This window comes from Astyanax mexicanus, chromosome 1 (assembly GCF_023375975.1).
Source record: "Astyanax mexicanus isolate ESR-SI-001 chromosome 1, AstMex3_surface, whole genome shotgun sequence".
NCBI lineage: Eukaryota > Metazoa > Chordata > Actinopteri > Characiformes > Acestrorhamphidae > Astyanax > Astyanax mexicanus.
The window spans coordinates 90,280,925-90,303,748 of record NC_064408.1 but is presented as its reverse complement, the minus strand read 5'-3'; the positions used below and the strand labels follow the sequence as shown (position 1 = coordinate 90,303,748).

The window sequence follows — 22,824 nt, the reverse complement described above, 5'->3', positions numbered from 1 at the left end:
AACTGGTTAGAGTTTCAGTCACTCCAGTGAGTCTGTGAGGAGTCTGCTATGTTTTTGCTGTCTTCGTCCAGGTCTCCTCCAGGTACTTCGGTTTCCATCTGACTTCCAAAATTGCATGTGGTAGATAAGTTGACCATGCTGAGCTGCTCTCTAGGTGTTAATGGGTGGTGTGTGTACCCTGTGATTGACTGGTGTCTTTCACCCAGTGATTCTGAATAGGCTGCAGATTTTTTGACATAAGCAAAATAAATAATATAATTACAGATTTTTATATTAAATTGACATTCATAGTGTTTATAAAAGCTTTTAATACAACATTTCCAGTTAAATTTAAGTTATTTTATTTCTTTATGGATATGTTAAAATGTCAAATGTCAGAATGTGTTACTTGACAAAAAATACACATATTTTCCTCCAGTAATGAAATTATATTTTATACCAATGATAAAAACACATTTTTTGTCTTTTATACATTTAAATTAATGTCATTTTTGCAAGTAGGTTGATGTAAAGTAAAGAGAATCAAGTTAGAGTTTGAGGAAACTTTAGCTCTTTAATTAACTTTATTTATCTTTAACTTTAAAAACAGTGGCTGTATCTAGAACAGACTAAAAAGCCTTACGGGACTCGCTGTACATATTAATGTCTTATTTGCACTCTCTGGCAGTTCATTAAGCACACTGAACACACTGGTGAGTTATGTACATCTTTATTTATTATCCTGCATATGCTAATATTAGACTTAATGAGGAACAATGCTGTCTAACTTACAGAAATGTTGACATACATGTACCATAACAAAGTATTCAGTGATCACGAAATTGTACAGATTTTAACATGCATACAAAGATGCTGATATGTGCAGAAACAGTCTACAGAAGATACACGTTGATAAAACCCTTCAAAACAAACAAAAAAAAGGTCAAAAAGTCCAAAAAGAGAGGCAGAACACACAAAGACATGGGGGTGGGGGGTACAGTGCAGTATGGGGGAGCAGGTAATGACAAATGTTTCACACACATACACACACACATATGCACACACACAGACATGGTGACGTTTCTTTCAGTGAAAATGAAAGCACACACTTGCCGTGACAGTTTAAGATTTCACAAATGATTGTGTGACGAGGGACATTCTTAAAGTTCACTCAGCACTGAGCTCACAGAGACGCCGTCCTGAGAAATCCCAAATCCTCCTGCTTATCTCTTGTTCAGAAGAGTTTTTTTTACATGATGGGTTTAAAGTTTAAAGGAGAACTCTGATATTAATCCACTTTATCTAGGATAGACAGTCATTTCACCACATGTCCCAGAACTCAGAAAACAACAGAAAACACACAACCTCAAAATTCATTTACTGTACTTTAAGTCAATAGGCAGATAAAGAATTCCATCTCAATGTTCATGACATCTTCGGTGATTATTTGAGTATTTTGCAACAGCAAAAAAACTATGTGATTTACTTACCAATGAGGTGAAAAAAAATATTGATATATTGAAGTATTGTAAAATTCACTTTTGTAACACTGTATCTATTTTCAGAAAAACAGTATTGATTTTTTAATTATTAGTGTAAATGGGTTCAGTTTGGGTTTAGCTTGTATTGTGTTTTAAGCATGACCACTAGATAGCAGTGTTGTACTCCCACTGTTCTTGGCAGTACACATCCCTATTTACCAATATACTTTAATATTCCTGATGCTTCCAGTGTATTTAACGCTTTACATTGGTTTTCTCAGATATTAATCCTAGTCCTGGAATAAACAGCATTCTGAATGGACATTTTCAATTGAAAGACAGCATGTAATCCAGGACTAGTCTTAATCCCTGTCTGAGAGATACAGTAAATCCTATATGTCTAAATGTTTGTGGACACTCGTTCTAATGAATACGTTTTGCAACTTTAAGCAGCATCCATTGCTGACAAAGGTGTACAAATGCACACACCCAGCTTGTCTAATCCCTGTAGCAATTAACCTGTGTTCTCTGGAATGATGGTGCCCAATCTAGAACATCATGTCTGTAAATAAATAAAAAGAAATAGAAATGTTGTATTTAATGTGCAGAAATAAGCAGTGCTTTTCAAACCTTTGTGGATGGTAAGTATCACTGCGGAGCAAATAACAGAAATCCCAGGTTTCCCAACGTTTCTCAGATTTCAAAATATTACACCTTCTTTTTAGAATATGGCTACATTGGATAATGATAAATGGTCAATATAAAATTATATATCTGTGGCATTAATTTGACTATATCAGGGGTCTCAAAGTAGCGGCCCGCGGGCCACATGCGGCCCGCGACGCGGTTTCATACGGCCCCTCACGGGTTAACAAAATAAACATACATCTGGCCCGCAATTCAATTTAATTATTTATGCTTTATTATGTTCGTTTTCATATTTTATCTTAACTTGTATTTTGGTGTGTGTGTGTGGTTTTTTTTTTTTTTTTTGCTTACGCTGCGTTGCCTGCTTTAGTAGTCTTCAGTAGCCTTCAACAGTCTAACCTTGCAGCCGTGGTGTGTCCACTAAACTCCGTAGTTATAAACATCATGAGGTTAGCAGCGCGCTAACTGACCTGTTTATAATGTAATCCGAGCAGTGCCTCCGTGATGCTGCTCTAAACTGCTGCTGTTAGCTGCTTGGGCTGAAAGATGAACTGTAGAGAGCTGTATTATCCGGTTAGTGGGGTTATTTTATTTCATACACAGAAGAACTTACAAATTTTTAAAAACGCTCCAGACTGGCTCAGCTGAGCCCTGTAGCCCGTGGCTGGGCTGCAGCTCTGACTAAGCAAAGACTGCGGGCTTGTGGTGCTGCAGCTGCAGCTCCGACTAGTGGTTGGATGAGGAACTGCTAAATCTGAGGAAATGCTAAATCTGTCACAGCTCACAATTTTTGATTTTATATTTATTAAGCCTTATTTCAGTATCAAACGTTTTGATCAAAGTTAATATAACTTATAAATTAAAAGGATTTATGTTAATAGAGCAACAAGCAACCATTTTTCCATGCAACTGTAATATTTGATTGAATAAATAGTATATTGAGAGTTATTTAACATTAAGGAGTAATTACATTCATTTTGTATTACATCTGGTTACATTTTCTTATATTTATAAGTTACATCTGGCCCTCAGAGGACAGCCAATATGCCAATGTGGCCCTCGGCAAAAATGAGTTTGAGACCCCTGGACTATATAGTGACAAACAATATATAATAGAATATAATACCAAAATAATAGATAATAGAGTAGTACATTTTAATTATAACAGTATTCAGACATTGGAATTAGAACCTGAACAAAAATAAATATCCTAAATAAGTAAATAAAATAAATACTATTTTTAATCACATCTTTTAAACTCTTACTCATGGAATTCAGCATCTGCCACATGCCTTCTATAACAAGTGCTTTTTGACTGAATTGTGTTTTCTATTTTTTTTCAGGGAAGCAGGATGAAAAAACTGTGTGTGTATTAGATAGAAATTGTAGAATTGAGTAGAATAGAAATTGTATAAAGATTTTCTATAAAGATTAGTAGAGATTTTTAGAACATTATCTACAGTATAGTTGACTGCAGTGTCTGATACTGACGTATTCGACTTTTTCATCATCATATTCTGACCTGGTGGTTATGATGTGGACTATAGAGCACAGTCTTCTCTTCTTCCCTTAAGGCTGTAGGTCTGACCTCTAGGTGTTATGCTGACGTTGTGCCAGAGATAAAACGTGCAGCCTGCTTAAAACTGCTTCATTCATGACCCTCAGGCTTTAATCTGCAGGACGCACACAAACTAAGCACGACAAAGACTCGCGTCGTGTAGCCGCTGTTGCAGTGATCTGTATGGACAGTGTATGTACATGTATATGTATGTATGTAAATGTGTGTATATGTATGTGTGTGTGTGTATGCGCGTGTGTGTGTGTGCGCGTGTGTGTGTGCGCGTGTGATGTTGTTGAATGTTTGAACATTGTTTACTGTGTTTTGACCGATCTGCCGAGACACAAACAAGCATTTGACGACATCGGAAGTGAATGCAGATGACATCATCCTCCCTAAATGAGGAAAACAAACACTACTACTCTAGCGGAACATTAGTTTTGTAGAAAACCTGAGAACTTATAATAATATTACTCATATCTATTACTTAAAGACCTGATTTTTCTCCTATAAAAAGTAGATTTTTCTGTACAGTGCTATACGAACAAAGCAGAACGACGTGTAGCCTCCTCATAAACAGCTTTATGAACAGGCACGCGTCATTTCAACCACCATATGGCAGGAAAAACGTGGTCGTGCTTGATTTTGGTTTAGAAAAAATAGACTTATCATTATTATCATAATCGTCAGCGGCAGTTCACAAAAACATAAAATCCTTTGTGTGCGGCCATTTAGATAATTTTCACGTCAAGACCTTTTTTTTTTGGTGTTTTGTACATTGATTAAAAAAGGCCCACGTGGTCTAATTGGATATTTGACAAAGCAGAATTGGACTGGAAAGATTACGCATGTTCATATCTAACAGGAGCGGCCGCAGCAGCCACGTAACAATACTGCAGAAAAATCTTCAAGAGTCCTTTTTGGAGCGGTAGTAACACTGCTTTCAAATATTATTAAAGATATATCATCTGAAAAATACAAGTGTAGTTTCTGCCTGTACACTTACAAATCCATTGGACTGTAAATAAAGTGCCATAATTCTTGGCCTGCATAGATTGCAGTATGCTGTATTGCACTTTCCACCATCTGTCCTGAAACTGAGGTTTTTTTTTCTTTTACTCTTCCTTCGCCTATCGCGACCTTTCGCCAACACGATACAGAGTATAACGATGGGTCGATCGCCGTGCCAAAGCAAGAGAAACACACAAACACACACACTTCCAGCAATATTGGAAAAAAAGGCAACATAAAAAAAATATTCTCTCTCATTCTCTCTCTCTCTCTGTGACAGAAAATAATATCATATAAAATAAAACTTTGGGCTTAAGTTTGACTGAAATCACCTCAGCGCACATGATATATATTTATATATGTATTTCATTCACAGTCCAAAATGAAAGCAAAATGATCTTGAGAAATGTATATAATGTTTTTTTTCTGTTTTTTTTTTTTTTTTGCAAGAGACAAAAAAGAACAGGTGTGTGTTAAATGTATGTATGATGCAATGGAAACATATCCTACACGTCCACACACTGTTTTTTTTTTTTTTTTTTTTACTGTGGATATGAAGCAGATGTGTAGTGCATGTTAAAATAAAATGTAATGGTATGCCTTTTTGGTCCTCTGACAAATATAATGTTACCTTTCACATTAAAAGATGCTTGATTTAATGACCAGAACTACTTATTTTGCTGGGTGGTTCAATGATAAATATGATATACTCTACGTGCAAGCCACTAGTTTTTTGATAGGCTGTTATGTATTTGAGCCATAAAAACTATGTTAAGATGTGCATGCATATGGCCCATTTCTCAGTTAGATATACTTTAGGTCAAAATGAGGCCATCTGGCCTTTTGTAGTTTGTATTTTGTAGCTAACGCAGCTAATCTAGATATCACCATTCTAACTCGGTGATCTACATATTCCTAATATTTTGATTTACTGATTAGATTAATATCTGATTGTTGAACAGGTACTGTGGACTGAATATCATAGGCATGTGAGTGGCATACGCACACACTTCTGGTCCTTAAGTCTACGTGTTTGATAAATGAAAGTGTTTACTTGAAAATCAAAACCAGTACTAGGCAACTCCAAAAAAAGTTTTGATAACATTATAGATAGGGCTGGGTTTCAAAATTCAATGCTTTCATGGTACCAACCAGAAAAAAATTAAGCGTTATCTGTCAGTAACTTGGCGTTTTTGTCCCCAGTAATTTGTGTGGTGCTACTAAATGACAATTAGTTGACCACAAACATTTGGAGTCGACAAATTTTTATATTCATCATTGTCGATTATATCGACTAATCGTTGCAGTCCTAATTACAGAGCAATTCATTGCCAAAGTGTTTATTAGATGTCCAGATCAGAATTCGCAAGCAAATTAATGCCATCAATTAATAAATCTGCATTCCATCCATTCCAGCTTTGGAACTATTCACTATTAACTATTCACTTACACTGTACAATGTAGTTTAATATATTGGTTGAAATTTAGTACATTGATATTTTTCAGTCATGTTATAAGCTATGTAGTCAGTTCTGTACTCTGATCACCACTGATCATACTTTTTAATGAATTTTAATTATTATTTTTGCCCAATCATAAAAGAGCCATACCACAGTGCATCGTCAATCTGAGCAAATACAAATGTGATGAATAACTTTATTTGTTCGATATTTATATAAACAATAAAAAAATAATTTCTCTTTTGAACATTATAGAGTACATAGACACCTATGCTGCAGTCCTCTGACTTTCTGAGTTTTAACTTCAATAGATATATGTATAGAAGTATAATTTAGAAATGGACACTAAAGCCATCGGGTATGAATCTTGGTATCGGTATCAGAAAATGTTGAACGAGACCCAGCCCTAATCACCGACTGTACTTCAATCTGAACAAAAAGAAAACATCTTCGTCATGGTACACATTGCATTTCCATGTTAAAGTAGCCTAATGATATGTTTCAGTATGTCACTATTCCTTCAGTCTTAGAAGCACAATATTTCCTGTGAGTGTGACATTTCCCATGTCTTCTGTGGCTATGCGTATTGTCTATAACATAGTCCCCTCTATATTTACAGTGGAGCGCTTTCAGCAAACTAAGCACCGTAAAATTACATTTTTTGAATGCATGCTGTTCAAGGTTTGTCCCCTTCTGCATTTCTCATTGTTGCTCTAAAGTAAAATGAAGTTCAGATGTATAGTTATGTCAGCACTATGTTCATTGTTGGATAAATAGGCTCTGAATGAGCTTTCTCCTTTTTCCACCCACATCCTTCTTCTCCACAAGTCTTCTCTGCACGGACATTGTTTTCCATAGACAATGACACAGTTAAAAGGGACTTATCATGCCATGCGAAATTCTCCCTTTCACCACACCGTGCCCCCTTTTTCCTGTCTTCCAGTTTCCACCTTCCACAGTCACATGCTGGTTTCACAAGTTGGCGAAAGATTGCCGTCTCCAGGCATTAGATGAATCTCTGGTGTAAACATGTGATTCTCTACCTTGTGTCCACTTTGGTTGCTGTCTGGCTTGTTGTCCTGCCCGTTATCACTGACCACAGCCTGAGTGCAGTTCTTTGGAGAACGTTTCGGTGAAGTAACGGCTGCTGACGCCACTCCTGTGAGATTCTGCCCCTCACAGTTCTCCACAGACTGACAGAAACCCTGTGGTTTCTCATCGTCCCCCAAGAGCTTTGCAGTTTCTTCAGGATGATAATCACCTGCTCGAAGCATTGGGGAAAGGACCAAGCCTTCCTCTGGGATTGTGGCCAGTGGTTCTGAATCTGAACACAGGGGGGAGCACTCTCCATCTGGAGAGTCGTCCTCCATCAGACCACTGCTGATATCCTGAGGAGAAGAAGTGTTGGGTGGCGTCAAAGGAGCTTCGTCAAGAGGTTCTAGAAAATTGACTTTAAGGCTCTTTGCCTTAGCTGGGTTTGTGCCTTGCAAGGAACCTCTGCTATTCTCCACAAACTCGGAAAAGCTTCCCGATTCATTGATTCTCAGTTGGTTGTCCTGTTCGAGTTTGCCCTCTTGTAGATCCGCTGGATTCTTCATCGGGTTGTGCGATGTGAACTGTTTAACCTCAACAAGCGGAGGCACTTTGGGATATCTTTGCTGAAGCTGGGCTGCTGTGCCTGGAGAGGGAACTGACTTTTCAACCTCCCCGAATTCAGCAGTGCAGCTTGCATAGCTATCCAAACTTGATATGCTTTTTACATCCGTGATGGTTCTTTCCTTGGGTTGAGGTTCCGCCGCTGGCACATCTTTCATCTCAAACTCCATCTCCTCTTTCGCCTCTTCTGCGTGTTTCGTAGACTCTGTCGTGTTGAGATCTGAGAAGGACCGCGATTTGGTCATCTGGTTGTACATTTCCTCCAGTTTCTGAGCGTTTAGGTGCTGCGGACTTGAGGTTCTGATGCACTCTTGTGAGCCGAGGTGGAGGTCTTCAGGGGGCTTCTTCTCAAAGGACCTCAGGCTGACATCAGAGGCTGTTCGTTTGTTCATACCCCACCGACTCGGTGACAAGTGGTTGTCCATTGACAGTTTATCTTCGCTTTTCTCAACTACAACATCCATTAACTCCATACTTCTAGCAAAGGCATCTTTCAGGTTCATGGAAACGATGCTGCCGTTCCTCTTCGCTCTTTCTAAGGCCTCTCTTCTCTTGATGGCTTTCTCCTGTCGTTTCTGCTCCTTGTAGAACTCTGAGAAGTTGTTCACAATGATGGGGATCGGTAAGGCAATGACCAGCACACCAGCGATGCAACAAAGACCACCAACTATTTTGCCAAGCAAAGTCTGTGGATAAATATCCCCATAGCCAACGGTTGTCATTGTGATGGTAGCCCACCAAAACGATGCTGGGATGCTTGTGAATTTTGTGGCGTCCTCGTCTTTCTCTGCAAAGAACACCAAGCTTGAGAATATCATAATTCCCATCGCCAGGAACAGTATGAGCAAGCCGAGCTCATTGTAACTGCGTCTGAGGGTGAATCCGAGGGACTGCAGTCCAGTGGAATGCCTGGCCAGTTTCAGGATTCTCAATATTCTCATGATACGGAATATCTGCACCACGCGCCGCACATTCTGAAACTGCAGCACGCTTTTGTTCGACTCGGTCAGAAAAATAGTGACATAGTAAGGTAATATGGCTAATAAGTCAATGACATTCAGTGGCCCTTTGAAGAATTTCCACTTGTTTGGTGAAGACAGGAAGCGCAGGAGGTACTCCATCGTGAACCACGCGATGCACACGGCTTCAACGTGCGCCAGCTGAGGATTATCGTTGGCTTGGCCAAACTCGTCTATCACTTGAAGTTCAGGCAAGGTGTTCAGGGATAATGCAATGGTGGAGAGAATGATGAACAGAATAGAAATGATGGCCAGAATCTGCAAAAGAGAGAAAGAGAGAGAAAAACACAGTAAGTAAAAACTAAATGGTACAGATTAACTTTGTGCACACTTTATTTACCTAGCTAACAGAGAATGTTACAAAAACATTTATCAACATTTTTAAAAGATTCCAGGTAGGATAGGCTGTAATGTTACAGAAATAATGATCCAGGAAACTTCAGAAAACTTGACATTATAATAGTTTGCATCACAACATTATTAGAATGTTTCTCACATAATGTTACCAGCTAGACAAACACTAACATTATGGAAACATTAAAAGTAGCATTTCCAAAACAAAAAATTTAAACACTGACACAAGTAACAATGCACCGTTTTTAGTAGAACATATAAGAACACCCAGAAAATTCCCCAAATTGCTAGTTTTGTATCTGGAACTATGTACATAAAAACATAGAATATTTTTAAATGAAGTCAAAATATTTTGTTTACTTATAAAATGTGTACACATTTATTTATAATGTTTTACACAGACACAAACATATTCACTATATGTCCAAATGTTGGTGGACACCCCATGTAAGGAATGCTTTTAACTTGTAGTTGCCCCTATCGCTGACAGAATAGTATGCAAATGTGCAAGCACAGCTTGTCTAGTCCCTGTAGAATATTGCGCACTATAATTATTTTTATTAAATTCTTTTGAAATGTTGAAGACAATGCAAGGATCAACTGCAAGATTAAAATTATGCCAAAAACTGGGAATCTATCAAAATTGTGGACACAAGGTTTTACAAGGTGTTACATTATGAAGGCTATACTTGCCATAATCAAGCTACTAAACTCTCTCTCCGTAAAGGAACGCCAGCAGTAAATGACCGAAAATAACGAGTGCGCTGGAAGAGACCCTATTGCCCTTTTATTGATCTGCTGCTGCTGTCAGCGCTTATCCTCTCCTTGCAGGTGTAATTCGGGTGGTTTATTCAATACGAAACACTGATCACCTTCATCAGACCCATGGGGGGGGGGGGGGGTGGGTGGTGTCTATGTGAATGCGTGCCCCTGCTGAGTAGCTGTAACGTGTGAATGACAGTGGAGGATTTTTAATCTCCTTTCAAGTAAAGATATCTAAAGACATTGTTGAGGAGATGTTTGTTCATCATGTGTTAAGCCAGTGAAAGAAGGTTACGAAGCTTTGAAATTGCGAAGCTTCTTTTGTCACATGGTCGCAGCATCTGGCACTCTGCTTTGACTCGGACTGTCTTACAATCTGTCTGTTTTCTTTTTTCTTTTCTTTTGTTGGTGCTGCTCTGAGTCTGAGTGCAGAGGACGATTAACACTTTTACATTGTTATGATATTTTCCTCCCTCTCAGTGGGCAGCGAATGCATCTGATCTGCCTCATTAGTCTTTCTTCACAAATATTGATCCTTTTGTCTATGTGATATCACACACTAATGCTTCATTTCCTGCCTAGCCAGTCAAAAAAGTTTTCTTTCAATTGGGAAATCGCTGATTTTATCACTTATTAGCATGATTCTGACAGGTCTAATTTTTTATCATTTATGAAAAAGCAGATGTATGCAAAATGTCTCCCATAGGACCAATTTTTTTTGTAATTTACTCCACTTTTACCTTCCAATGAAAACCTGTTATTTCTTAGGTAGTAGGATGTAAATTGGACATTGAATGTTAACTACATTAAGTTGTTCTCTTGTAAGTGACATTCAGCTTTGACCACCTTGCTCATGGCAAGGAAATGTGAGTTCATGTGAAGCAAGATCATAGATCCAATATAACTTCATTTCTGGAGTTATGCAAGCAACTAACTCTCTGTTATATGTCATTTCCTTTAGGAGCCATCTGCAGTTTGACCTTGGCTGATTGGTATTTTAATGGTGCAGCGTTTCTGCGCGTTGTTAAAATAGCAATAAAAGTCTGACTGTTGATTGTTGTCAGGGTTCTGATCAGTCAGTGGCGCTCCTGGGTTTTCCACTGCCAATATATCAATTCGCCAGAAATTTAACTGAACACATCTCACTTCCAGACCACCACGCCCATCTGCATAGATATATTCACAGGGCTTTAGGCTTGTTCCATCTCCCAAATTCCTTTGCATCAAATCCTCCATTCAGCCAATTGTAGTGCTAGTCTGTAGCTGACATTATTGCACATGGAGCTTTTTTGGTATGACAATGCAATACATTGAGCAACTGCGCCCTTTGTGACTTATTATGCTTCACTTAAAAGAAATAACATATACTTCTTTTTGTTGTTATAAACATCTCACACATCCTGATGGCACCAAATAAATCCTTTACAATAGCACTTCTTTGTCTCCAAGAGAAAGGCAATCCAGTGAAGGTCAGCATGGCAGCATGCGGCTCACTTTCAGCTCATGTTCTCCGACAGGCTGGAACATTCTGTGAGACGCTAATGAAGCAAATCTGCACTGACAGGCTTCTTAAGTGAGGGGCGGATTGATATTTATGAGCTGAAAGCAGCTTCAATCACCTTCTGTGTGTTACAGGCCATTCATAAGACAGCGGTTCTAGCACTGACTCCCCAGCTCTCTCACTCTCTCTCTCTCTCTCTCTCTCTCACTCTCTCTCTGTAGTACACTTCAACGCTAGGACTGCAGGATGTGGATGGACAATTTCTGAATGTATAACAATATAAAAAGCAGTGGATTTATCAGAAGTGGTTCAATGGTTCATAAAGTTTATAGGTGAACTCTGTACAGTAGGTGTACAGTTAAACACTGTAGCTCATCTGTTGCTGCACTTTAATCAGCACCACTCTATTTGATCTCAAAACAGAACCACCACTCACTGTCCAGATATTTTTGAGTGGTGGTCCTTTATTAGCGCAGCAGTGGTACAGATAATGACTGTTTATGTTATGAGCGTATTAAGCAGAATAGTCTTAACTGTGGATTATACAAAAACATCTAGTCAAGAGCAAATACTGACCACCAATGAGTGTCTATTGGCTATCTAATCATTTGCTGAAGAACCTGTTCTTTTGGTGCATTCATTTGCTAGTTATTTCTTTAAATTAGCAAAACCTAACAAAATTACATAAAATAAGTAAAACATCTTAATTCCAGAAAATAAATAAGCTTGCTTTTGTCAGCAAAACAATGCTAAACCACTTTGCAGAAGAAGAGTCTTCATGCTGAATTAGCCTCTGCAGTCCAGAACTTTGATTAGGAAACATTTGATGCAACATTAAACCTGAAGGAAATTTAGCTTAGAAAGTATCTTAAGAACTCCTGAGAAGCTAGAATTCTAAATCCGACCAGAATCAGACAACATTTCTCTCACCAAAACTCCAACCAGTGTTCTCCTCACTTCCTTAACCTTTGCAGACTTGTTAAAAGAAGATGGTATGCTACTCAATGATAGACATGGCCTGGCGCCAACGTTTTTTTTTTAACATGCATTGCTGCAATCAAATTCTATGAGTTTTATTTTCATTAAAAGTTAAAATCTCAGTCTCAACAACTGATATTTGTTCTATGTTCTACTCTAAATAAAATATTGGTCTATGAGATTTTGACCGATTTCACAGTTTTACATTAAGTTATGAGACATTTGATATATGGACTTACGTCATTTATTGGAGCAACAATAGCCAGGCTTTCCAAGAAAATGACCAGTGAGTGTATTTAACCTAAGCTGGCTAAATTCCTGTTAAAGCAACACTATGAGACACAGTTACAGCCACAGCAGGTCCCTATGGAGTAAAGTAATGCAGGTAATTCCTTTCTACTGTTCCTTAACTGGTGAAGTGAGGCTGCTCGTGCTTCAGGAAGTGTGCTGATGAGCGCTTTGCGTAAACCTATTAGCAGCATGACTCGTCTGCCGTATGTGGAGTGCAAAGTCATTGTGCTGAGGACATAAACCTTTGCCTCTTCACTACTGTGCTAAAGCTACGTAGCATCCGTGGCATGAGGTACAACAAACAGCTATGACAATAAAACCACTGAGAACTGGTAGGTGAAATGAATAGCACTGATTATCTTGTTCCAGTGGCACCTGTCAAAGTGTGTAGGAGGGTCCACATATTAGGCAGCCAGTGAACAGTTAGTTCCTGAAGTTGATACTTTGGAAGCAAGAAAAATGGTCAAGTTTAAGATTTGACAAATGCTAACTGTGATGACTAAACGACTGAATTACACCAAAGTGCAATAATGAAGGGCAATCTGTGAAATTTGGATGGAGTCATGGAGATCCATGGCTTACTGATGTGATCCATAGAGGCCTGAGCTTACAACTTTATAGGATTTACAGGACAAAATCTGCTGATAATGTCTTGATAATGCCAGATACCACAGGACACCTTTAGTGACATAAAGAGCATCCATCCTTTGAGGGGTCAAAACTGTTTTGATAGGATAATGGGGACCTTTAATTTTAATGCTATGCAGAATCTGCAGACCTCATTTTAATGCTATGCAGAATCTGTGCATAGTTATGTAGACTGATTTCAGGTTCCTGATTTTTTTATATTGTGGACATTTAGCCCCCTGTATTGTAGGCTGTATATCTCTATATTAAACATTGATTGGTTTGTAGAATGGTGTCAGTTTGACAAGATGCCTTTGCCTCGCTGTCAGAATTGAACTTCTCATCAAGTTTACAAATCATGTAGATGCAGTATGAGCATGAGTATGAGTATGAGATCAGAATACCATCAGTTTCCTTTTATTTCTGTTTATAAATATACCAGGTTTAAACTACAGTTACAGCACACAATATGTTTTTTTCTTCCATTGTTTAATGGTTGATGACAGCCTACCTTATTTTCTTGTATTTGGTCTGAAAGTTTAAACTATCTAGAAAAGTGTTTTCACACTTCAGATGAACTGGATCATGGCTCACTTGACCAGGTTGTGGTACATGGCACCTTTCACACCTTTTATATTGGTTTGGAACAGTCTGAAAAGTCCAACAATAGGTACACGTGGAAGTTTACACTGGAGACAAGTGCTGGTGGTTTGCTCCACTGTGCTCTGGCACAATTTAACCCCTGGCCTTTCCGTTCCACAAGTTCTAATGGACAGAAATCTGAGCTTCCTGTGTGATCCTTCGGTGAAAACACAACACCTGCCACCCCTCGACATTATGCAGGCCTAAAATTAGTCCAGAAATGCCATTACATAGATACAGAGGCCCTATGACCTATCATTTTATGATGCAGAGGTAACCTCTTCAGAAAACAATGGAATGAAGCCGTCGGAAAAAAAGCTGACAGCATTCCATTACTCTTCAGAAGAGCTCCGCTAATTAACACATAATTTCTAAGAGGGCACGTCCAGTACTTCCCTACTGCATGTCCTCAAAAGCCCTGACTGGCTGAGCTAGATGACCGCTGATTGGCTCAGCCAAGAGGATAATTACCTGTTAACAGAATCTCAGGATGCCCTGAGAGTCAAAAGCCAGGCGTCTTTCTCTCCAGAACAATCACTCACTCACTCACTGCGCACAACACATCATCTGTAACTACTGCAGACACAGAACATTATTCAAAAATAGTGTAATGATTTCATTTGAAGCTTAACAACATGAATTCAGTAAATAAATCAGTTTTAGTCTCATGCTGTAGTCACCAATAAACACCTACAGCCATATGATTGATGAATTATGATTATTCAGATTTACTTCAGAGACATGCAAATATTTCCCTGAAACACCAACTGACCAGCATGACACAGTCATGATCATAATGAACCTATAGACTCAAAAATTTAGCTCCACCCATTCAATCTACAGCAGTTTAGCTCCACCCATTTAGCCTACAGCAGTTTCGCTCCACCCATTCTGTCTACAGCATTTTAGCCCCACCCACTCATTCAGCCTACAGCAGTTTAGCCCCACCCACACATTCAGCCTACAGCAGTTTAGCTCCACCCATTCAGCCTACAGCAATTTAGCTCCACCCATTCAGTCTACAGCGATTTAGCTCCACCCATTCAGCCTACAGCAATTTAGCTCCACCCATTCAGTCTACAGCGATTTAGCTCCAACCCATTCAGCCTACAGCAGTTTAGCCCCACCCATTCAGTCTACAGCAGTTTAGCTCCAATCCATTCAGTCTCCAGCAGTTATAGTTTATAGCCTCACTGTTTCATATTTTTAAAAATCTTTTTATTTATCATTCTTATGATATTAATGTATGATCTTATTTTAATTTCTCTGCTATACTTTTCAATCTTAAATGTATATTTTAAATCCCTTTATTTGTATAATGTTATGAGTGCATGAGTGCACTGTAAATGGTTTAATTTGAGTTTAATAAAGGTTGATTGCTGACTGATTGATTGATTGACTGATCTAGTTAGCTTACATATATCAGTTTAACATCGCAAAATAAACTAGCTTAATTTAAGGTATGATGGGGTTTAATTCATAAACCTACTAACAATTTATTATTTTGCTTTTGAGTGAAACAAATACAGAATATACTGTATCTCCTTCAACATTTCAATTGCCTTGGTCTAATTCTCCTGAACAATTAATTTCCTTTTTACCAGCTGCCATTGAAGCTGTGCAATTTCTATCAATTTCAACAGCATCCTGATACACATCACATACACACACATACACACACACACACACACACACACACACACATTCTCAAGCATAGGAGATGACCTGGTCCGCGCCACCAGCTGTCCGTCAACCTTGAGAGATTATTGATTGTGTACACACCGCATTACGGGCGCGCTGAGGGGCAAGCTGTGCCAGGCTCATATCGACCGGCCACTTTGTACATTTACACACTCGATGCACCTTGAAGTTATCCAGTTTAGTGTCCTGCATCATCACCTGCGGCAAACAAATTGAGCTGTTTCTCCTGGATACTTCCCGCAGATGAGCCTTGTCTTATAGCTGCGCTAATGGCGTTAAACTGCCTATAAAATATTTATCCATGCAGCTTAACCACATAATCCATACATAACCACAGACGTGTTTTGACACTTTGTGGTTTATAATGGAATAAAAGAGCAAAGGAGCAACTGAAAAGACTGGGGATGAGCGATTTTGCAATATCGAGTCACCATCAACCATCAAGATGCTGCTGGTCACAATCATTATCACTATGGGTGATATTTTGTTACAGATACATACGTGACACTGCAGATTGGTGAATCTTAAATGCCTTGCCATGAGCACACTGGCCACTGTTCAACTTCACTTACAATGCCACGTATCACAATTTGTAAATAGGTGTAGGTGTTTCCAAGCTGTTCCCTGAGGTAAAACTTCAGCATCAGTTTACTCCCTGCAATCCCATGACTTTTGGCATGGCAGTGTAAATTACCAGTTACTATATTATTTGTTGGTAAACGGAAAGACAATATTATTGTCTCTGCTCTGAAAAGTGCTCTTTATAGCAAAAACCTTTCAGGTGCATTTTTTTACATACTTAAGTATTTCAGTGGTTCTGTGAAGTGCTAAAATATGCCAGTACAAGCATCCATACTCAGTTCAGAGCACACTGTTACTAAACAGGTCCTGATATTCCTCTAATTAGTATTTAAAGAGTTATTTTTGTAGTTATTTCATAGTCTACGATTTTAGGAGTTTAAGATAACGTAGCTCATCCTGGGTTTCAGAGACGCCGCTTATTTGCGTAACTATTTATTTTCCTATTTCTTTATGGTTTATTTTTCGGGTCCTCAATTTCACACACTGCTGCCGCTGCATGCAAACTGTGTGTGCTTAATCAGAAAGTGAAGTGAAGCGTGTGTAAAGTGTGCTGTGTTTTATTAAGATTGCCATGTTGTTAGCTTTGTTTAATGAATTCAAAATAAGTCTTGGCATTTTAAAGTGAAAGTTTCCAAAAATGAAAAATCAAGGTTACCCAGTTCCCCCTCTTTTCTTAAAAGTAGTCAATCTAACAATACCCAGATTAGCCGTAACATTAAAACCAGCTTAATATGGTCTAATACTGTGTAGGTCACTTCTGTGCTAAAATCAAGACATTGGGGTCCTTTTTTTGCGATCTATGTACGAGCCATCAATTTCAGCATGTCAAGTTGTCTTTGCTATTGGGAGGATGCAAAAAATATGCCTTGCGCGGCTCAAAACATGCTAAAGGCATGTACTAATTCTCTTAATTAGTATTATGGGTGTGTTTTGGGCTTAATGTGGAATAGACCAATCAGCATGTCACTTGCAATTTCCTTTAAGAGCCAGATGACTTTGACTTTGGCGGATTGGTATTTTAATGGTGCAGCGCTGCTGCGCTTCTCAGCAGATGAGCTAAGCTGCGCGTTCACACTGTGAAGATGCACAAGCAGGTCATTTACAGGAAGAGCAATGTTATTTTATTTTTTAATGCTGTTTATTATTGATGTAAAGATGGGTTTGTGCACTGCTGCTCTCCTTAAGATTCACAGTAAGTGTTGAGCCTGCATGACCCTGTTGCCAGTTCATCGACTCGCCTTCTTTGGAGCACTATAAGTACTGATCAATAGATAGCATAGAGGGCTGCAACAATAAGTCTATATAATCAACAGTGTTGATTATTTAAAATTGTCAACTACAAATTTCATTGTTGACTAAACGTTATTTGGACCAGTAACGCTTTACAAAAAGTGCTGTGGACAAAAATGCAATAGGAGATGGGAAAATGGTTCACTCACACAGGTTACACATTTAACATTTAAGTGCCCAAACACAACAGACTACATATTTACTCACTAATTGATCAATACTTTCCACATTTAAACAGCACTTAGACATTTAAATTCCCTTTAAATCTCTAAATTAAGTTTCTATCATTTTTAGAGAGGGAGGACATGGCAGAAATAATAGTTGGCTAATTAACTAATCAGCAGATTAGTTGAGTACCAAAATAATAATTAGTTGCAGTCCTACCCCACACTATGTTTCCTTTTGGAGATGCTCTGACTCGTTTGTCTAGGCATCGCAATCTGGGTCCTTGACAATTTAATCAAATTCTTATTTTTCTAGATCCCACTTTTCTGTTTACAACACATCAACTTCAAGAACCAACTATAAGAGACACGTGTTGTGAGATAATCAAAATTAATCAATTTAACAGTTTTGATGTTTAAACTAATCAGTGTCTCCCACCAATAACTGCGAGAGACAAATATTACAAAATGTGTGTTTGCTGTTTGGATTTTCTCTTATTTTAGTATACAAATCAGACGGATGAACTAATTCATCACTTTTGTAAGTGAACACAATAAGAAGCGTACTGCTGTGTATACACACATTTTTTTACAGTTGTGTCTGTGTCAATGACTTGGTATAATTTGATTAGATGTACCCATGTCTCAGCAAACAGAAGGTTTTCTGAACAGTTTTTTGAGTGTAATCCTTTAATGCTAACTGCTGAGGTACACGCTCCTGTTAGTTTTGTGCTGCATTAGCCTTGTAGCTCTACTTCTATACATACAGAAGCAAATGTCCAACATCAAACACCCCTTATCTGATTAAGAGGAAAATGGAAAAGGAGTGAATTTGATTCTTGGCCAAACTATCTCTTTAAGAGCCCACATTGTTAGTGGAGTCCACCAAAGCTGAACTGTGTAGATGTTTTAGCTGCTTGCTGACCCATGTCAGTTTCTACTGTGCACATATTCTCTCAGATCCTTCGGGTCCAGCTGCGGCCGCCTCAGCATGACCTTTCTTCACAGGCTTTGGAAATTCTTCATCTTTTTCTTTGGAAGGTCTTGGGAACCGTCCAACTGCATTAAAATTTGGCCTTCAAAACAAATAAGCACTGATCCATTAAGCACTAAGAAAAAAAAAAAACCCACAAAAACAGAAACAGAAAGCTAGCTTTGTGCCAAGCCTCAGCTTTTATTTCATAAATCTTTATACAAAACTGACAGAGGTGAGTAGAGTATCTGAAAGTTATCATCCAGTAAAAGTGATGCATCTTCAGGGAAATAATGACTCCTGTAGTAAAATCATCTCTCCAAAAAAAACAAAAACAACAACAACTCTTGAGCCATACTAAAGCTCCAAATAATAAAAGAGTAATTTGCAATTTTTTTCAAATTCTTGCATAATTGAATGTTTGAGATGAACAAATTCAGAATTGGGGTTTGGCATCATTGTAGAGAAAAGTGTCCCATCAGATTTCTTTACAGTGGTAGACATACCTTCTTCCCATTTTCTTCCCAGTTTATACAGCCAATTACTCAACCCACTCATTAGGACTCCCCCTATCACTAGTGTTGCCTCAACACCAGGAGGGTGAAGACTAACACATGTGGAGTCAGTCACCACCTCTTTTCAAACTGAGTAGGATTACAGTTTTGGGCTTAGCAAGAAAAAACAAATCAGCGTGAAATTCCCTTTAAAAGCCATGTGTGTTTTGACTTTGGTGCATTGCTATTTCAGGGGTGCAGCTACCTGGATGTGTCCAGCGCTTCTCAGCAGAGAAAAACTGACCTACTGAACTGGTGCATGAGCAGGTCATTTAAGTAATAAAATAATGACCTATATTTTGTGTTGAAAATAAAAAGTAAAACATTGTTATTTTATTTTGTATTCTCTTTATTGTTGATTGGGAAAAGTTTGCATAGTTGCCAAAAGGCAAGCGCCATGGGATGGTGCACTGCTGCCTGTCCATGTTTAAGTAATGAGTGGGGGAGTATGCTCTTTGGTGCCGTGCCTTTTGACAATTCACTGACAAGACAGCAATAAACATCTAATTGTTGATGTCTGTCTAGGTTGTATTCAGTAAGTGGTGCACCTGTGTTCTTCTGTTGCCAAGAAGCAATACACCAGGAATTGACCTGAACACACCTCACTTCCAGAGCACTATGTCCATCGGCGTAGATATGTTCACCATCGCCTTTGGTGTTTAAATGTAGGTGTAAGGTGTGAGCAATGAGCATGAGGGTATAAGGTAGGGCTCTGAAAGTATTAGCGTTTAAAAAGGCTCAGGAATGTTCAAACCCATCAGGATTGTTCTAAAGTACATGGAGACAGACTGACATGTTGAGCCAGGCTGAGTGTGAAGTATTGAGATCTCACTGATTCCTCTGAGGGCTGACTCCCAGTTCCACTGTGTGTCTAATGTCTCGGCCTTCATGTAACAAAATAATGTCGATTAATTAAGATAAGCCATGCATGCTTCATTTTCTTTGACAATCTCTCCCTAATGTGACCAGTAATTAGTGTGGATTTTTCTCATTTGTCTCAGTCTAACTCGGCCGTTCTGCAGGGCGGGAGCTGGTGTCACTTCCAGTTAGGCTGCTTATGATTCAGATTATATTAGGCTATACAAGGTCACTTTGGACACACACAACTAAAATGATAATATACTTCCTACATTATAATTCACTCACACAGACATCATTTACATCTCTGAAGTGATGCCCCCCCGATTGCCCTGCTAGCGTAAAAAAGTTACAAGCAGGAAAATTCACTTTAAATGGCCATATTCTGTATTTTAGCCATAATTTTTAGTTTTAGCGTTTAAAAAACTGTGCAATTAGCACTTAGAACATCATACAATTTGCTGTATAATGTTAAAAGGCAGCAGTAACGGCTAAAGTATGAAGTGTATTGAGTGTTTCTGTGGGTTAATTGAAGCAGATGTCAGAAGTGCTCTCTTCTCTCCAGTTCTTCCTCTGTCTGGTCAGTGTACGAAGATAATGTTGCTGTTGTGGCTAATGTCCATCTTAATGTGCTGCTATTAGTGACCAACACATGACTGCACTTTACTGTCTTCTTAAACTACACACATACACAGATATCCGGTACAATAAACCTGACAGAACACATCCTGTACTATTTACACCCTGTAGATTTGTTCAGATCAAAAACATATTTGAGAAAGCCACATAAGGCACATACGATCTTTTTAGAGTCTAAATGTCCTTTCCAGATTTTTATGGTACTCTCTCTGGCATCTTGTAGACTTTTCTAAAATTTGGATGTCTTTTCTATTGTAAGGTAATCCTTTGGCAACATTTCTGGAAATTGGTAGTCTCACTGTAGAACCAAGGGTAATGAGGCTGGTAGCTTTTTGGGGGCCAGTATTCTTTTCTAAAGGGCCATTATTCTTTTCTGGTGTCTAGTAACTTTTGGGAGGCTTCTAGTCTTTTCTAGATTCTGGCAACTTCTTTGGAGTATAGTAGTGTCTGGTTCTATTCTGGAGGCTGGTAAATTTTTGGAGTCTGGTAGTAGAGTCTGGTAGTTTTCTGGAGTCTGGTAGCTTTTTGGAGGCTGGTGGTATATATGAGGTCTGGTTGCTTTTTGGACACTAGTACTCTTCTCTGTAATCCCAATTGTCTAATTGTGCATCTCTTTAGTAGTCCTAAAAGTCTTTTCTAGTGTCTGAAAATACTTTGGAATTATTTTCTGTGGTGTCTGGTAGTCTTTTTTGGAGTCTGGTAGCTTTTGGGAGGCTGGCAGTCTGTTTGTAGTCTGGTAGTCTTTTCTGGAGTTTAATATTCTTTTCAGGAGCCCGGTAACATTTCTGGAGTCTTGTAACTTTTTCAAAGTCTGGTAGTCGTTTCTGGAATCTGGGAACATTTCTGGATTCTGGTAAATGTTTGGAGTCTAGAAATCTCTGTGGTGTTTGGTAGTTTTTTCTGGAGTCTGGTAGCTTTTAAAGGCCAATAGTCTGTTTGAATTCTGGTTGTTTTTTCTGAAACATAGAAACATTTTAACGTCTAGTACTCTTTCTGGAGTCTAAAAGTCTTTTCTGGAGTCTGGAAGGCTTTTTTGGATTCTAGTAACGTTTTTGGAGTCTAGTAGTGTCTGGTACATTTTTGGAATCTGGTAGCTTTTTGGAGGCTGTTAGTGTCTGTGGTGTCTGGTAGTCTTTCTGGAGTCTGGTAGATTTTTCTGTATTCTAGTAACTTTTTTGGAGTCTTGTAGTTTCTGGTTATTTTCTGGAGTCTAGTAGATTTTTGGAGGCTGGAAGTCTTTCTGGAGTCTGGTAGTGTTTGTGGTGTCTGATACTTTTCTGGAGTCTGGTAGAATTTTCTAAAGTCTGGATTTTTTTCTCTTATGTAGTCTATATTCTGTTTTTGTGGGAAACTGAATTTGCTATTAATTGTGTGGAAGAGATCAACTACCAACCCTGCATTAGTAGCCTTATCATATATCATATACCAGCAAATTATTGATCAGTTGAGTTGTTTCTGTTTTATTGTTGACGAGGATGAAAACTAAGTTCAATTACACATTAAGAGTTTATTTCATTATTTTAATGAGGTGAATCTTCAGTTATTTCCTTCATAATTGAGTTATGTAAAGTTTAGCGCTGCTGCAGCTGCAGATTAGAACAGCTGTCTGTGCTATTAGTGAGAGCAGGTGAAGTGAGAGCAGGGCTGCAGAGGGAAAGTTGGGAAGAGAACACTCAGCACTTTCCTGCAGGTTCCCCGCTCTCTCCGGGGTTCTCTGACTCACACCGGTCATCATCACTGTCCTGCTGTGAAGGCTGATAGGATATGAAAGGAACCGTAATGAATAACAAATTCACACACAGTCACTGCCCATCAATCTCCCTCTCTCTCTCTCCTCTCTTTCTCTCTCTCTTTTTCTCTGTCACCCTCTCTTTCTCTCCTAATCATTTGATCTCTCTTTCTCCACTCTGTTTCTCTTTCTGTGAAAAAAGAGCAAATTCCACACATATTTCACAAACATTCAGAGAAGGTTTGGTTTATAATGATTAATTTTAGAGAAACATTTAGTGTACATTACACTGCATGTGCACTGTTCCTGCCTACCCTACTGTACGCGTTATTCACTTGCAAATAGGTTTGTTATTGTTGTTACATCA

General features: G+C 38.6%; 1 protein-coding gene across 1 annotated transcript in view; it reads right to left on the bottom strand.

Annotated features, from left to right (window-relative positions):
• Positions 1–3,200: 3,200 nt before the first annotated feature.
• The window catches only part of kcnb2b (potassium voltage-gated channel subfamily B member 2b), a 137,720-nt gene continuing 118,096 nt past the window's right edge, over positions 3,201–22,824 (bottom strand). Inside the window, exon 3 of the mRNA XM_007260103.4 lies at positions 3,201–9,070. Coding sequence (XP_007260165.3) covers positions 7,097–9,070 — 1,974 coding nt within the window. The 3' untranslated portion in view covers positions 3,201–7,096. The remainder of the gene's footprint in view (positions 9,071–22,824) is intronic.